Genomic DNA, 14,977 nt, shown 5'->3' on the forward strand with positions numbered 1-14,977 from the left:
TTACCTAGTTAAATTCTTGAAATCATCTAAAATTCCTCTTTTGGTTCCATGATGACTGAGAAAACGTTTCAATGTCTGTAGGGAAGAGGCAGTTCTGTTTGTCAGAGATGATCCTGCACAATAAGGTTTCCTGGCAAGAAGTTTCATATGTGAAAAAGAGTTAGTTGAAGATAATTATTTATAAATATTGGTATTTCTTCTATTGCTGGTTTTCAGAAATTTATTTTGATGACAGTTAACTGCATTAACTGGATTGTGTAAACTGGAAGTACAAAATATACATACTTAGGAATATCTTCGCCTACTTCTGATAAATGATATATATAAAGTGGATATTTTTTGTGCTCCTGAAAGCATATGTAAAAGCTAGTTTTCATGTGAATTCTGTAGGTTTTTTTCTAGATTGCAGTTAACATGCAGCTGACTAATGGTACATACCTGGCAAATGCAGTTGTAGAGGGTTTTGCTAGGGCTGTATTAATTATTCTTTTCTAATTCTGAAGTAATTTGTATTTCAAAACTCAGTGTTATTTGTAGATGAACCACAGGTGATTTCTATATGAAACTTGAGATTATTCTCGGAAAAAAGGACAGAAATTATTTTAAAAACTTGGAAACAAATAACAGAATTTAAGGACCTGCAAGTTACAGAATTAATACAGAGTTGTTTGCATCAGGAAGTTGCATGCATTGCTTAAGGGACAGCTTACTTTCACTGAGATTCTGTGCAGACTGTAGATGCTCTGCTTTTAGTTTTAAACTATTTGCCTTTTTGCTTTGTGTAATTCTAATAAAAAAAAAACCCTCTTCACCTAAGGCCGTAGGAACCACCATTTGACTGGACTATGTGGGTCAGTGCAGGGCTTGTAGTAGCTTGCTAATTTATTTATTTTTAAGTATTATTTTAAGTGAAATAGTGCAATGATGTTGCTCTTTCAGATTCACAGAATGTAAGGTGTCAGCCAGCATATTCTAGTAGCAAACTGTGCTTTTAAATTTGTGGTTTATGTATGTAAGAAATGAAAGCAAAAGGTGTTAAATCACCAAAGCCCAAGACATGCAGAAATCAGGATTTAAGTTCATGGTATCTTCACCTTCACTCTCACTTTTCTGCATAGACCAATAGAGACTTTTACAATATGTACTGCCTATGTTGTTTGAGTTAGTCACATGTGCTGTTTAATTGGAAATATTTTATATCATAATTTGTTTGCTTCTGAAGTGTGTGAGAGGTCTTGAGTTCAGGTTATTTACTGGTGTTCAATCTTTGTTACTAAAATGAAGTTAAAATAATAATTTGAAAAATTTATTTTACAATTCTTATTAGCAAACAACATTTTCAGTTCAATGTACTATGCTTCATAAATCCCCATTGAATTTGGTTCTTAGTTTGATACTATGAACATGTATATGTACATGTGTGTGCATGTCACTAAAATTGAATTTCGTGTGCATTGCCTTTCTTAATTGATGCTATTAGTCACTGCAGAGCTCTTTACTGGAGAATTTGAATCTATTTTTTCAGCTTTTGTTAATTTAAATTAGCTCACTGCTTTGTTGCTTTTTGGCTGCTGTGTTGTGGGTTTTTTTTTTGTTCTACTACACAACTGTTGGCAGTGGAAATATTCGTAGTTGTATAATTTAAGAATCCATTTTAAACATTGAAACTTTTTGTTAGTACATGAAGTCACATGATGAGCAGCGAACCCTTTGTGGTTATTTATACAAGGTGGTTAATATCCTACCACTTCATCAACAAGCAAATGGAAAGTGCCATAGTTGTGTCAAATTCCAAGATATCTTTTCGTCATCCAGATCCTGGATAATTGGCTACAATGGTGTTTAGAGTAAATGGGAGCAGATGAAAAATTCTCCAAGTTGTAGTAGTCCTGTAGCCTCAGATTTCTACTCAGAATAGTTCACAATTAAGTAAGATATTTTGCATGAAAGTTGAGGTGCATATATGAAGGTCATCCATTGCTTCTCATGTCCATGCTTACGCATAGTTACTGTCTTACCATGTCAATCAGCATTTTGCATCTACTGTACTCTTGATTGGTGCAATAAATATTAAATGGGAGAATCAGATTTTTGCAGGTGTAGAAAGAGGATGCAGAGGAAGTAATACAGAAGGAGAATATAAAGAAGACAGAGGGAGACAGAGGGAGGTTTAAAAGATAGGGAAAACTAAACAAGGATCTGAATGAGAAGAGAATTCACTAAAAGGTTTGGCAAAATAAACTCAGTAAATTTGTAGAGGTAGACTTCTGCCTTTTAGGTTCCTATTTTGGAGCCTAAATTCTATTCATACAGTCTTCATGTATTAGAAGGTAGACTGAGTCTGCCCAAGTGCATGCATGACATATGTACCACTTAACAGTTTTGGTTACTTTCCCAGAATATAATTCATGTTTTCTACTTTTGTTGTTGTTGTAGTATTTAGTCTCTGGCAGCTGAAAACTGGTTTATTTCTGATGGATTAAATAATGATCATTTTTCATTGTTGCACAGATAAGCCATTAAACATATGTAGAAAAAGCACATTTCAGTAAAAGCCTATCAAGTTTCTGTGTTGCCTTGCTCAAACACCTTTTCTGAAGCACAATTTTTCACATACCTGATTTTGCTAAGTCTGACAAAAATCTATAAGCATTAGTGAGCTCAAATTATTGTTGCATTTTAGATGTCCTCTTAACCAGTAGAAAGCAGATGATGCTGCTTTACTCTCATGAAAATTAGCAACACTCTCATTATACCTATTGCTGCTTCAAGGAAAGTCTTTCCTTTTACACAGACAGACTTCAGAAGAACATAAGTAATTGACAGTACAAATTGTACTGTAACTATGAGTTCAGGCATATACTGGATGTGTATTAAAAAGACAATGGAATAGATTAGTTTGAGGGTATAATACATATCAAAATTGCTCTATACAGATATCAGAATATTAAATAAAAGGAAAAGGCTTCATAAAGTCTCATATAATCCCTCTTGGCGTGGGTATATGAGTAGGTATTCAGGTTAAGTGTGCTGATATGATTAAATTTAACTTGACACAAGTGATGTACTGTACCATGTGATTGTAATATTTAAAAGAAAAAACACTTTTCTGATTGAATACCTACTGGCTATCAATTTCTGTGTAGCAATATCTAATCTGAATTTCTTTTGCAGCTAGGATACTAACACTTTTGCTGTATTCTCCATCTCTAGGTGCGCACTCAGCAAATACTGAACTATTTCAATATCTTATTTAATCTAATGTACTAGTATAAAAGGCATGTGAATTAAAAGCAGTTTTCAGGCTATAATTCTTCTCTCCCAAAATCATCTACGTAGACACTTATTTTCACTAATTCTAGAGTTTGGATGCTGTGGCTGTTATACATGCTGCTGCACTGAATAAACAAAAATGCTGTTGGATGTGGTTGCTGTAAATTAGCTGTATGCTTCTGGTAAATAACGCCAAAGTTTTTCTCAGTGCTGTTTCAGTTTTGGAAATACCTTTCCTTCCATCAACCCACCCTCGCTTAAAGAGAGAGGCACAAAATAGAACTGTAAACTGAGAGATGTAATTTGTAGCCAGTCCCACAATCTATATTATTTTAATATATATATTTTTTAATATATGTTATTTTACATACCTGTTTTTTCAAAGCATTGGTTTTTAAGCTTACCAGGGTAAAGCACCAACGGCATATGGCAGAGGCCAGCTTTATAGCAAGATTTACTATCATATGTATATGTTCAGTCTTGTGAAGAAGGGCTAGTAAAAAAAAAAGTCTCTAGAGAAGATGTGCAGGAAGAAGCAATATAGTTCTGCAGACTTGAGAGCACTTTTAGTCCCTGTCCTACAGATGGGGAAATTTAAAATGCAAAGACAAATTGGCCATTCCTTCCATAGTAACAGAAGCTTTACAAAGTAGAACTTACCAATCAGTATAGTCAGTGAAAGTCTTTCCAATGCTGTAGGAACCAATAGAGGATTTCGTTAATTTTCTTTATAACTGCAGATTCATTGTAGCACTCTATGAATAGATTTTTGTTTATTTTCAGCCAGTTGTGACATTCAGCAGTGTTGAGAAATATATTTTGCATTGCATAAGCAAATCTTATCACCATTTTAATCTCATTGGAGAGAAGAATTTTACCTTTCGTCATTATTGTGGCTTAGTTTGCTAATGGCAAACGTTGTTGGAGTAAACAGTTACTTGTTAATGCTGTAACAACATCTTACCATAAACATTAACTGAAGTACAAAAATGATCTCAGTGACAAACAAGCATAGGAAAGTGTAGCTGAAACAGAAAGTCAATCTGTCTCTTCCTTGTGCCCAATGATATTTTGGTAGTCATTTTAATCTTAGAAGTAAATAACATGAGAGATCATGTTGCATCATTTCATTTCAGTACCAAAAAATGACTGCTGCTTTAACTGTGGCATTGCTGTGTTAGTTGGTTATTGCAGCTCAGGTCATCTTATGTTCCATCATAAATAACAAAATGATGGAAATTTTAAAATTAAACCAAGATAGGAAATAGGTATTGTCTGAAAGCAATAGTGAAATAGTTTATTTCTATATTCTTGATATTTTTTTTCTGAAAATTTATAGAAGAAAAACAGCAGAATGGTGAATTTCTTACCTATAAAACTATATTCAGCTCTGTTGAAATAACTTCATTTTAATCAAAAGTTTATGGATGTGAAGATCACAATTCTCATTTCTTGGAACTAATAATTATGATTTGTGGATATATTGAATTCATAAATAATCAGCCAAATTTGTTCAAAGTATTGAGGTCGGACACATAAAACCAAAAATGCTGCCTGCTGAAAAGTTACAGGCTAATGCAGAATACGTACAATTTCCACATACGTGTGGACATTACTGCGTGGGATCTCCATGAACGATACACAGATGAGGTTTGCTTGGGGTTTTTTATGAGGGAAGAAAGGAAATAATAGAATTTCATTTGCAATTTAAAAGATTTATAGTCTATGAACAATCTGCTTCTAAGGGCAAATAACAAGGCATTTACTATGTAATATAGATTATATTTCTGTGTTCTAATAGATTTATTATATACAAACTAAAACTGAAATAGGTTCAGTGAACATGCAATTAACTTAATTTCCTCAAACTGTTATTCCATGATGACTATGGTGCAGAACTTTGCACTCTTCCATATTGAATTACGTAAGGATTCACACTCTCGTCCTCAGGTTTATCAAGATATCCCTGTATTGAGGCTTCATAGTTCAGTGTTATCTGCAGATTTGCTGTGGATGTATCCTTTATCATTCTCCAAGTTGTTGAACAATGTGAGACCAAGTATTGACCCTAAAGTATTCAACTTACTACTTGTCATGAGGCAGACATTAAACCAATGATCCTAGAGCCTGACAGGCCAGTCAATTTTCAACCCATCTGACAGTCCAGCCCTTTCTTCCTTATCTCTCAACTGTGAATGCTGTGGGAGACAGCATTAAAAGCTTTATTGAAGTCAAGGTAGGTTGTATCTGGTGCTTTAACTTTGCCCATGTAGCCAGTTGGTTTTGTTTTTTGAAGGCAACTAGGTTGATCAAGTGCGTTTTTCCCCTGAAAAATCCGTGTTGACCATTTCAAATTACCTAAGTTTCCTTTGTGTACTTGGAAATGGATTCCAAAAGGATGTGCTCGATGATCTTTCCAGGGCCTGAGATGAGTCTGAGTGGTCAGAAGTTTCTCGAATCGTCCTCCTTGCCTTTTTAAAAGATGAGAGTAATGCTAGCTTTTTGAGTCATTTGGGACTTTCTCTGTCAGTATAATTCTTCATAGTTTAATAGGCACTGGCCCATGATCACAGTGATATACTCCTTCCATACCTTCTGTTGAATGCCCTAAGGCTTCAAATATTTCAATACATCCAGCTTCACTATGTGGTCCCTAACCTGTTGTATCTCCATTGTTCATTGTTCCTCTCCTTTGCTTCCCATGCTATCCATGATTTGGGTGCGATGATTTAGGATGAGACTTTACTGGAAACAAAGAAGACATGAAGTACTTCATTATATTATGATGACTTTAGCATGACAAGGCTATCTCTTCCCTGTGTCAACATTTTCCCTTAACTTTCTTTTGCAACAAGCAGACCTGGTGTGTAGAATCCTTTCCTACCACCCTTAACGTCTTCACTAATTTTAGTTCCAGTGAGGCTGGATGAAAAAACCTTCCACATTTTGTCCTCAAGTACCTGAGCAATACTTTTATGCTTCTCTTTTGTTTCCAAGCCTTGATTCCATTGCTTGTATGCTCCCTTTTTGTGTCTTTCCTCTTTGAGAAATTTTCTGCTTAGCCATGTAGGCCTTCTGCTAAGTATCTTCCTTCGTAACGGATGGTTTATTCCTACATGCTGAAGTTCTCTTTAATCAATGGCTCAATCACTCAGGCAGCTACCCTGGACCGTTTTCTCTCATGGGTGAACCTCAAGGATTCCTAACAATTCCCTGGATAAGCTGAAGTCTCTTTTCCTGAAGCCAAATTTCTTAACTCTGTTGCTTATCTTTCTGGTCTTCCTCCAAATTCCCTAACTCAATCACATTGTTGTCTTTATGGAGCTGACTACATAGAGCAAACTCTTCAATTTACCTGATTTAAACAAAGTAAAAGAAAACAAGCCAACTCCCACTAGTTCGATGGAGACAGATTTATGGTAATCATTGTTGCTTGACCTGGCTTAAAAAGCAGCCCTGTATGCTTTGATGTTGCTAACATAGAGCTAAGGAGGTATGATCTTCATTCAGCTTTGCTGCTTAAGACAACTTATGGAATTACAGTCTCATTTCACTTACTGGCTGGCTATGTTCCTTGTTTTATTTTGGTAGAGTCAAGTAATGAGTGTCCCATTTGCGATATTGAAACTTGGACCTGTTTCACACATAATGGATGAACTGTGGTGGTGGCTGTACTGCCTTAGAAAATGATTCAGCACGAGGGATTATGAAGAGAAATGTCCCCTTTCTTTTCTGAGGCTAAATCACAGCTCATCAGTGAAAGATTGTGTCCCTGGTTAGAAGAGGTCGTTCGAAGTGTTCAGTTCAAAGAGATGGCGTGCTCCTTTGCACTCAGGTAACTGCTGCTGCCCTTCAGTCGTCTTGTGTAACGGCGCTCTGTCCCGTAGCCTTGTTACACTGCAAAGCTGAATACCCAGGGCAAGCCGTGTTTTGATGCAGTAACTTCAGTGGTGCTTTTGTGAAGCAGCCAGAAGTCTGCTAGGCTGGACACTGAAAACACTGTGCCTGTGTACGGTTCTGTTTTCTTGGTTGTCTGTGTGTAGTGCTTGTGACACATATCACTCGTTCTGCCTAGTATTTTTTTTTAATATAAAAATCATTTGTACATGAAAAATAACTAATTACGTACTCATGAAACTGTGATGTGGTTTCTCCAGAAGAAATGGCCTTCAAACTTGTCTCTGCACATGACTGTAGGTTCACCGCTTTCTATAGTTAACAAAGCTGGTAAGTACATTACTATATTTTGTGATGTGCCCATTAGAAAACCAACTGAAAAAGCAGTTCATAAATATACCTGGATGAGGCAGCATCTGTAAATTGAGAATAACTTTGTGCAACAATTAACATATTAGCTTTACTACGATTCAGCTTTAGGAGATGGCAGTGATTTTCAATAGATTAATATGTGAAATAGAATAAAATTTCATTCCAGTATAAAAATTACAGATAAAATTATTGTTTTAGAGGCCTTTATATTCCTTTTTATGGAGATGTGGTTGTCAAGGTAGTTTTCTTCTACATGTGATGAAAATGGTGACATTTGGCAGAAAATTAAGATATGTCATAGTTCACAACGTTAATTTGCCTTGTTTGTGAAACTATTGTTGTCTTGCATGCTCTATAGTGATTGCTAGTTTCATACTGCTCTAGTTGTGGATTTAAAAAATGTAATATATTTTTTTAAGAAAGCGTTCCAAATCCATCTCAAAGAATTGAGATATCATTTATTGAGGTGAGAAAGCAGACTAGAAATTGTTGCTAGTCTCTTTCTTGTCAGTAAATCCTTTATGAGGAAAGTAATCAAATAGGATAAAAGTATAAAATCCATTTTGAAGCTATTCTGCTACTGTTGAAACCACATGGAATCATAGAACAATTTAGGTCGGAAGGGAACTTCAGAGGCTTTCTAATCTCAACAGCCTTGTTAAATCAGGGGTAGCTACACAGATCAGGTTGCTCAAGGGCTTGTCCAGTTGAGTTTTGAAAGTCTCCAAGATGCTACAACCTCTCTGAGCAACATGTTCCTGTGCTTAACATCCCTCACCTTCATTATTTTACTCTTTATAGCCAACCAGAATTTAGCTTTCTGCAACTTTTGACTGTTGCTTCTTGTTCTTTCATGCCGTACCTCTGAGAAGGGTCTCATTCTGTCTCTGTAACCATCCACCAAGTTGGAAAAGTGCAGTTAAGTTGTCTGTTAGCCCTCCCCTCTGCAGGCTGTGCTAAACCAGCTCCCTCAGCCTCTCCTCATGTGTCATGCTCTAGCCCTCCAGCTGTCTTAGCAACCCACCACTGGACTCTCCAGTTTGCAAATAAATCTCCTGTCCAGGGAGACTCCAGACTGGACACAGTGTTCCAGATGTTCTTACAAGTGCTCTGCAGGGAGGAATGACCTCTTTCTTCCACCACTGACTATCCTTTGCTAATGCAGCCCACTATGCAATTAGCCTTTATTGCCTCGAAGGCAAACTGCTGATTTGTACTTAACTTACTGTTCACCAGGAGTCTCATGGGTCTTTTTCTACGGAGCTGCTCCCTCACCAGTCAGTCCACAGCGTGTACCAGTGCATAGAGGAGTTCTGTCTTAAGAGCAGGACTTCTATCAGGTTCTTGTCAGCTCGTTCTTCCAGCTTCTCAAGACCCCCTATTTGCTGTCATGTGTGAACTTGCATTCTAACACTTCATACAAGTCTTTTATGAAGATGTTCAACAGTTTCGGACTTGGTCTTGATGCCCAAGGGATGACACTCATAGCTGACCAACAAACTTCTAAATGTTGACTGCTACTCTCTTTAAAGGCCAGCAATCCAGACAGCTCTTTATACACCTTGTGTGTTGACAGTCCAATCCTTTTTTTCTTTTCATTATTTTTTTCCCTCCTCTTCTATTTGAGTGCAAGAGTGCTGCATCATCTTCGGTATGCTCCAGTATGGGTGTGAAATAAGATTAGCTGTACTTTCCTATATTGACTTGTGGAAAAGGACAAGCTCCTTTTATACCTTTCTTTTGAAATGCTTTAAGAATCAATTCTCATTGTGAAAATTAATTGTGATACACCTGCTGAATACTCTGGATTCTCTTGCTATGTGAGTCTTCAGGCAATTTTGGAGAGTCGTGTTTTCAAAATGTGATGTAAAAATCTTCCTACGTATTTAAAAAAGGCAAGTATTGGTTGATGGAGCAGAAGGTTGAGCTGTATTTGAAAAGACCTGTATAAAATGCCTAAGAGTCAGAGCTGGAGAAAGTGAGGGACTGGCAGGGAATTTAAGTTTAAAAAGAAGAAAGATTTAGGTGGTAATGTGGAAGCAAAACAAATCAGTATGACAGTCATGTCCATTTGGGCCATTGGAAATAGCAGGAGAAAGAATTGTCCTGTAGGACAAGGAAAGCTAGTGTAATAAATCATAGCGTCATAAAAGGAGTAGAAAGTTTCAGCAGTGACAATTGGAAAGAATGAAGGTAACAGAGGGAATACTTTCTTCTCGGCATCCACACATTCATAATACTATGTGGTCTTGAATGCAGGCAGGGATTCAGACTAGGATTTAGTTTTTGGTTTTGTTTGCCGCCTTCTGTTAAACGTTAGTAAATGCATATAACCTCCCTACTTTGCAGGGTACGGTGATGTTTCCTCGGTTAGTCTGTTCCATACTTCAGACACTGACACAAAATGAACATTTCATTTTCAAATGTTTATGTAGCAGTAACTTTTATGTAGCATGGACTTTTACTGGAATACAGTATGTGATACGTGAAAAGGACCAAAATTAAACATTTCTCTGTAATGGGAGTAAAGAGATGATGCTTTCTTGCTAAGGTAGTGAAGAAATTCTCTTTTGCTTACTTACTATTACCTTTTTCCTCTATGCTCTCTAAAAAAAAATACTTTGCGTTATCTTTCTTGCTTTTGAGGATACTCTACTTTTGGAATGAGATTGTTTTTTAAAAGGAATCTGAATTTGGCTCTGTACTGAAGGTTCCAAAAAAGAGTGGTGGCTGGAGAATTCATTTTGTATGATTGCAGAAGCAAATGATCTGAGTCAAGTAGCCTGGTCAGATAATTAAGCTACAACAGAGAAAGCTCGCAGAGTCAGTCAGTTGTGATTATCGGTCCAGTGTGGTTGGATGTCTGATTCCTTCTGAAAAATTTGAAGTGGCTGCTTTTATTATCATTAATTGGGGAGTGCCAGCAACAAATCTGGAAGAATTACACTGCCGCTTTAAAGAAATCCAATATATTTTAGCCGGAATATAAGTTTGATGATGAATTGATGGCTATTTATCTGCTGTTCTGCCCACTCCGTAGAACTTGAGCATTTGTAAGAATAATTCCCATGCTGCTTGGAATGTCTACCCTGTTTCTGAATTCTTGTATCTGTAGGCAGTCTGCGACAGAGTTGCAGTAAACTTACATTCTTTGGGGCTGTCTGTATCTTCTTAGGTGGGTTTTTTTTTTTTTTTTCTCTTTATTGTATGATTTAATTAGACGTTTAATCATATTAAAACTACCTCCAGAGCATCTGGGAAAGTTCCTTTAATAGTGAAGCATGAAGTTGCTTAAAGTGCCTCACCGAACTAAATGTTGGAAGCATTTCTGAAATATTTCCCCTGCTAAGCAAGAGGGATGTCATGAAATGAAACAAAAAAGGAAACAATATTTCATTTGTATGGAAGGATAAAGTACATTTAATCTAAACCAGGCTACTTCAATATTGATGGTTTACTTGTGGAGTTCAGCAATTTTAAAATAGAAATCTTGCTGGTATTAACTCTGCCACATGTAGGATGAATTAATCACGTAGAAATGCTGTTCAGAACACGTTGCTGTTCATTGTAGCTATCAAAAAGCCAAAGCACTGGAAGTTTAGGGGGTTTTGTAGCTTTGAATACAGCTGTCTTAATTTTAAAACAAAAACCTTCAGCTTCTGGCAACTTACATAGTAGCATTTCTAATGTTTTTTAAACAGCTATTAATGTAGTCAAGCTGTGTTTTTTCTTCTTCTGTGTGTAATCATCTGCTCAGTGGTGCACTCTATAACTGGTAGCAGGAGACAGAGGAGTGGCCTGCTGTGATTGATGGGGCGAGGCCCGGCGAGCTGAAAGAGTCCCATCTGGATTAGGTTTTGGGAGCAGTCAGATGTTGAGAGGGAGGTCAGTAAGCCTTGCGTTAGCTCCCCCTCCTTCAACACCCCGATCAGCCACACTCGTGCACACATTACATTGCTCACACGCCCTCATCCATAATTGATGCTTGCTTTGGGCAGATGCTGTATGGCCTGGGACTAGAGCAGCTGCTAAGTTTATGGAGAATAAAGGGAGCGGGATGGTACAGCAGGTATTTTCACTTTTATTTTCGCTTGAAACTTTTGATTTTAGTCAAGCTAGGGCATTTCTTATAACCAGCTGCACGCAAGACTTCTAATACGTGTTTTGTTGCTTAAATCTGAAGGAGAGCAAACTACGGTGGTGATTATGTATCTCTGCTGTGCTTGATATATCTAACAGAGCTCTTCTTATAACCAGCAGGTTTACAGAGTAATGTTGCATTTTTCTTCTTTGTTTCCGTGCCCTAAGGATGTGATGCAGTTTGGCTCATTTAACTACAGTATGAGAGGCTTTCTCTAAATGTGAAATATCTCTTGCCAAAGAAACAAAACACACCAAACAGAAAATAGAGTAAAACAAACAATAAACTGTTAGTTAGACTTTAAAATGCAGGCAAGCAGAAAGGTTTTCATTGAATACATTCTTATGCTGCAAATGTGTTTTTAAAAAGGAACACTGCATAAATAATGTTTTCTGTGCTCTGGCTTTTGTGTACAAACATAACAAGCTTGCTTTATTATGTTTTGACACTTTTCATGCATTTCTTAATTATGAAATCCTTTCAGAGCAGAAGATGCTGAAAAGGCATGTTGAGATCTGATACTAGCAGCATTTTAAATTCTAAGCTTTTCTTCAAACAGGATAATATGTATGGAATAGAAGCAGCTTCACTTACCTGCATCATCTGAGTGCTTTCCTTTTTTGTTCTTTGGAGTTCAACATTTAACCAGAAAGCAATAAATTTGGTTTTATACACTGCCACGTAAAGCATATTTTTCAGTTGAAATGTGGTTTTCATTAAAACTTAGGCCAGAACGTTTAGCAGAGGCTGACTGTCTGCCATCCTTTGTTCTTCTTTCTGTTGCCAACAACTGCTTTATTAAAAACCATGCACAAAGTGAGCATTAAGGGGTCATTTAATCTTAAAGATACTTGAAGCTGAGTCTGAAGGGACAACTTCTGTTTAGCCTCTCGTGCCTAGATTGTATTAAGCAATGTCTGTGTACTGTCATCCACAGTTTTGAGATTACTGTAATACCTGAGTTCATAGGCTAATTTAGGATCAATATTTCCTGTTGCTTTTAGGGCCATTTCATATTTTCAACTTAATGCATTAGATCTTTTATTTCCCTTATTCACTTTAGTTCACTATGTTTTAAAGGGCACAGTAAAGGGACATTTTAGATGATTATGTTTAAAGAGTTCCTGGTTCTTTAAAAGCTCTTCAAATGTATCTGACTTGTGTAGTCTGGGGTTTTCATCAACCACATGTATATACAAATGAGTGCTAGTTGACACTGCATTGTTCTTGATATAAATTCATGTTCTGAACAATAAGCTATTGGTTTGATACCCATATAAGTAGAAAAGACTATGTTTATACATTCATGCTTTTATACTGCATTGTAATACTGTGTCTACTGAATTAATTGTTAATCATAAATTCATACTAATTTTAAAGGCTACAAAAGGCTGCAGTAGGGACTGATTTTTAGAAAACAAACCCCTGACCTTCACTGTTTGCTTATTAATGGGGTCTCGGTTCTGAATAAATGATACAGACCTCAGCTTAACAAGTTTAAATGAAGAGGTAGAAGAGTCTAAGCAACATGAAGGTGCTGGAATTGCTAGTGCAGTTTGCTATTTTATGATAAATCTAAAAAGTGAATCGTTTGGAGTTGCTGGTAAAAATAATAGGAAAGTTCAACCCTCTTAATTAAATATTAGCTGTATTTAGCACTAAGTGTGAATGCTTTGAATATTAATTAGAGTTTCATGGAGCTGCTGTCAATGTTAATGAGAAACAGTGGGGGTCACAGCAACATCTGGTTTAGGACTTAAGGTAGTATAAAAACCTTTAGATCAAATGCACCTGGACATTAGCCTTTGGTCCCTTTGTTGCCATTATTGTTCTTTTTTAACAGCTGCTGACTCTAATGCCATGTTTAGCATCAGACATGAAGGAATAGCTTAAGGACCAGCAGTAACCAGCTACTGTGTTTCAAAGCCAGCACAGTGAAAATGCTTATATCAGCAGAAGTTCTATCTGCTGTTGTTTGTCCTTATCACTTGCTGAAATTCTTCCTGAAACAGTAGATTAAAAAATGTATGGTCACCTGCCTCCATCACAAATTTTAAAAATACTACTTTAACATTTAATACGTCTCTGATGTAATCTAGTCATGGCTGCTTTTTACTTCATCTGGACTTTTTTTTTTTTAATAGTGAAAATATTAGGTGAAAGAAATAAGAAAGGGACTTTGCTGTTTTAATATAAGAGGGTATAAATATATGTTTACAAGAGTTTTTAACCTCCACTGAAATTTAAATAGGGCAAGTTTCAGTATAGCAATAACCTTGGAATGATTGTAGATATATGCAAATGAAACTAACTGACTTAACCCTGTGGAGGTAAATGCCACTGTTTTCGTTATAAAGATGGCTGAATGAAGCAATGTAAACTACTTCCTCAAGGCCATGCACTAAAATAGTAGCAAAGATGGGTTTAAAATTAGAGAGGGTTTGATTGCTGATATAAAGTTTTAATTTTTCGCAACACACTGAATGACTTTTGCAAAGGAAAAATTAATTTTGCCCTTCTAAGCCTACCATGTACCAAGGCTTATTCCTGTGCTGTGATTGTGCAAATTCATAAAAGCTCTTGTGTTTAGGACCAGTTCAGGTCAGACAACTGGCTGGAAATGTCCTTAAGTGCAACACAAAGCGCAAAAGAATGTCTTCTATTCATCCAGCCTATTTTGAAATTAGGAAATCAAGGACTGATGAGAACAAACAAGAAAAATCCCTACAGTAGTCCTGTGCAGGTACTTGCACACATTTTGGTGGGAAAATGGCAGAGCGTTTTAAAAACTAATTAAAATTTTACTCAAATATTAATTTTTGCATTACTTGATATTTAGAGGGATAAAGTTATCTTGTAAATCAACTCATTTGAATTTGGGATAGTCCCTGTGTTAATGGCCTCTAATACTGTGTCATCTGCAGCATCATGTTTTGGATGTCTTCTATATAGGTTTTGAAAGATTGTTCTGTACGTTTCCTCCCCTAGAATTATTACTATTTGATGTGAACAGAGCATTTAGTCAAAAGTCTCTAATTGATAAATTAACATGCTCGACTATCCTTTATTATATCAAACATGAAGATGGATCTATCTATAATGAGATGAGGGCATTTGTTTTTAACTGTACAGACTTACTGTAATATGGAAATGAAATACTATTGTCTTCAAATTTAAAGCCTTTAAAGTTCTTAAATCTATTTCTTTGGACAGCCTACAACAGAGGTGTTTTTTTTTTAATGTTAAGATTTTGGACTGATGCATTTTAGTTTCAAATGTTTAATAATTTGATTG

The 14,977-nt window shown here is 36.3% G+C and overlaps 1 protein-coding gene across 8 annotated transcripts in view; it reads left to right on the forward strand.

Moving 5' to 3' along the window:
* The window catches only part of RBFOX1 (RNA binding fox-1 homolog 1), a 284,067-nt gene that overhangs the window by 127,380 nt on the left and 141,710 nt on the right, over positions 1-14,977 (forward strand). Inside the window, exon 1 of one of the 8 annotated variants that reach the window (XM_086622423.1) lies at positions 11,579-11,611. The exons of the other annotated variants lie outside the window; for them this stretch is intronic. Within the exon in view, the coding sequence (XP_086478549.1) occupies positions 11,579-11,611 (33 nt within the window). Of the gene's footprint in view, positions 1-11,578; positions 11,612-14,977 lie in introns of those variants that run through there. 8 annotated transcript variants of the gene reach the window in all.

This window comes from Tauraco erythrolophus, chromosome 17 (assembly GCF_009769465.1).
Source record: "Tauraco erythrolophus isolate bTauEry1 chromosome 17, bTauEry1.pri, whole genome shotgun sequence".
Taxonomy (NCBI): Eukaryota; Metazoa; Chordata; class Aves; order Musophagiformes; family Musophagidae; genus Tauraco; species Tauraco erythrolophus.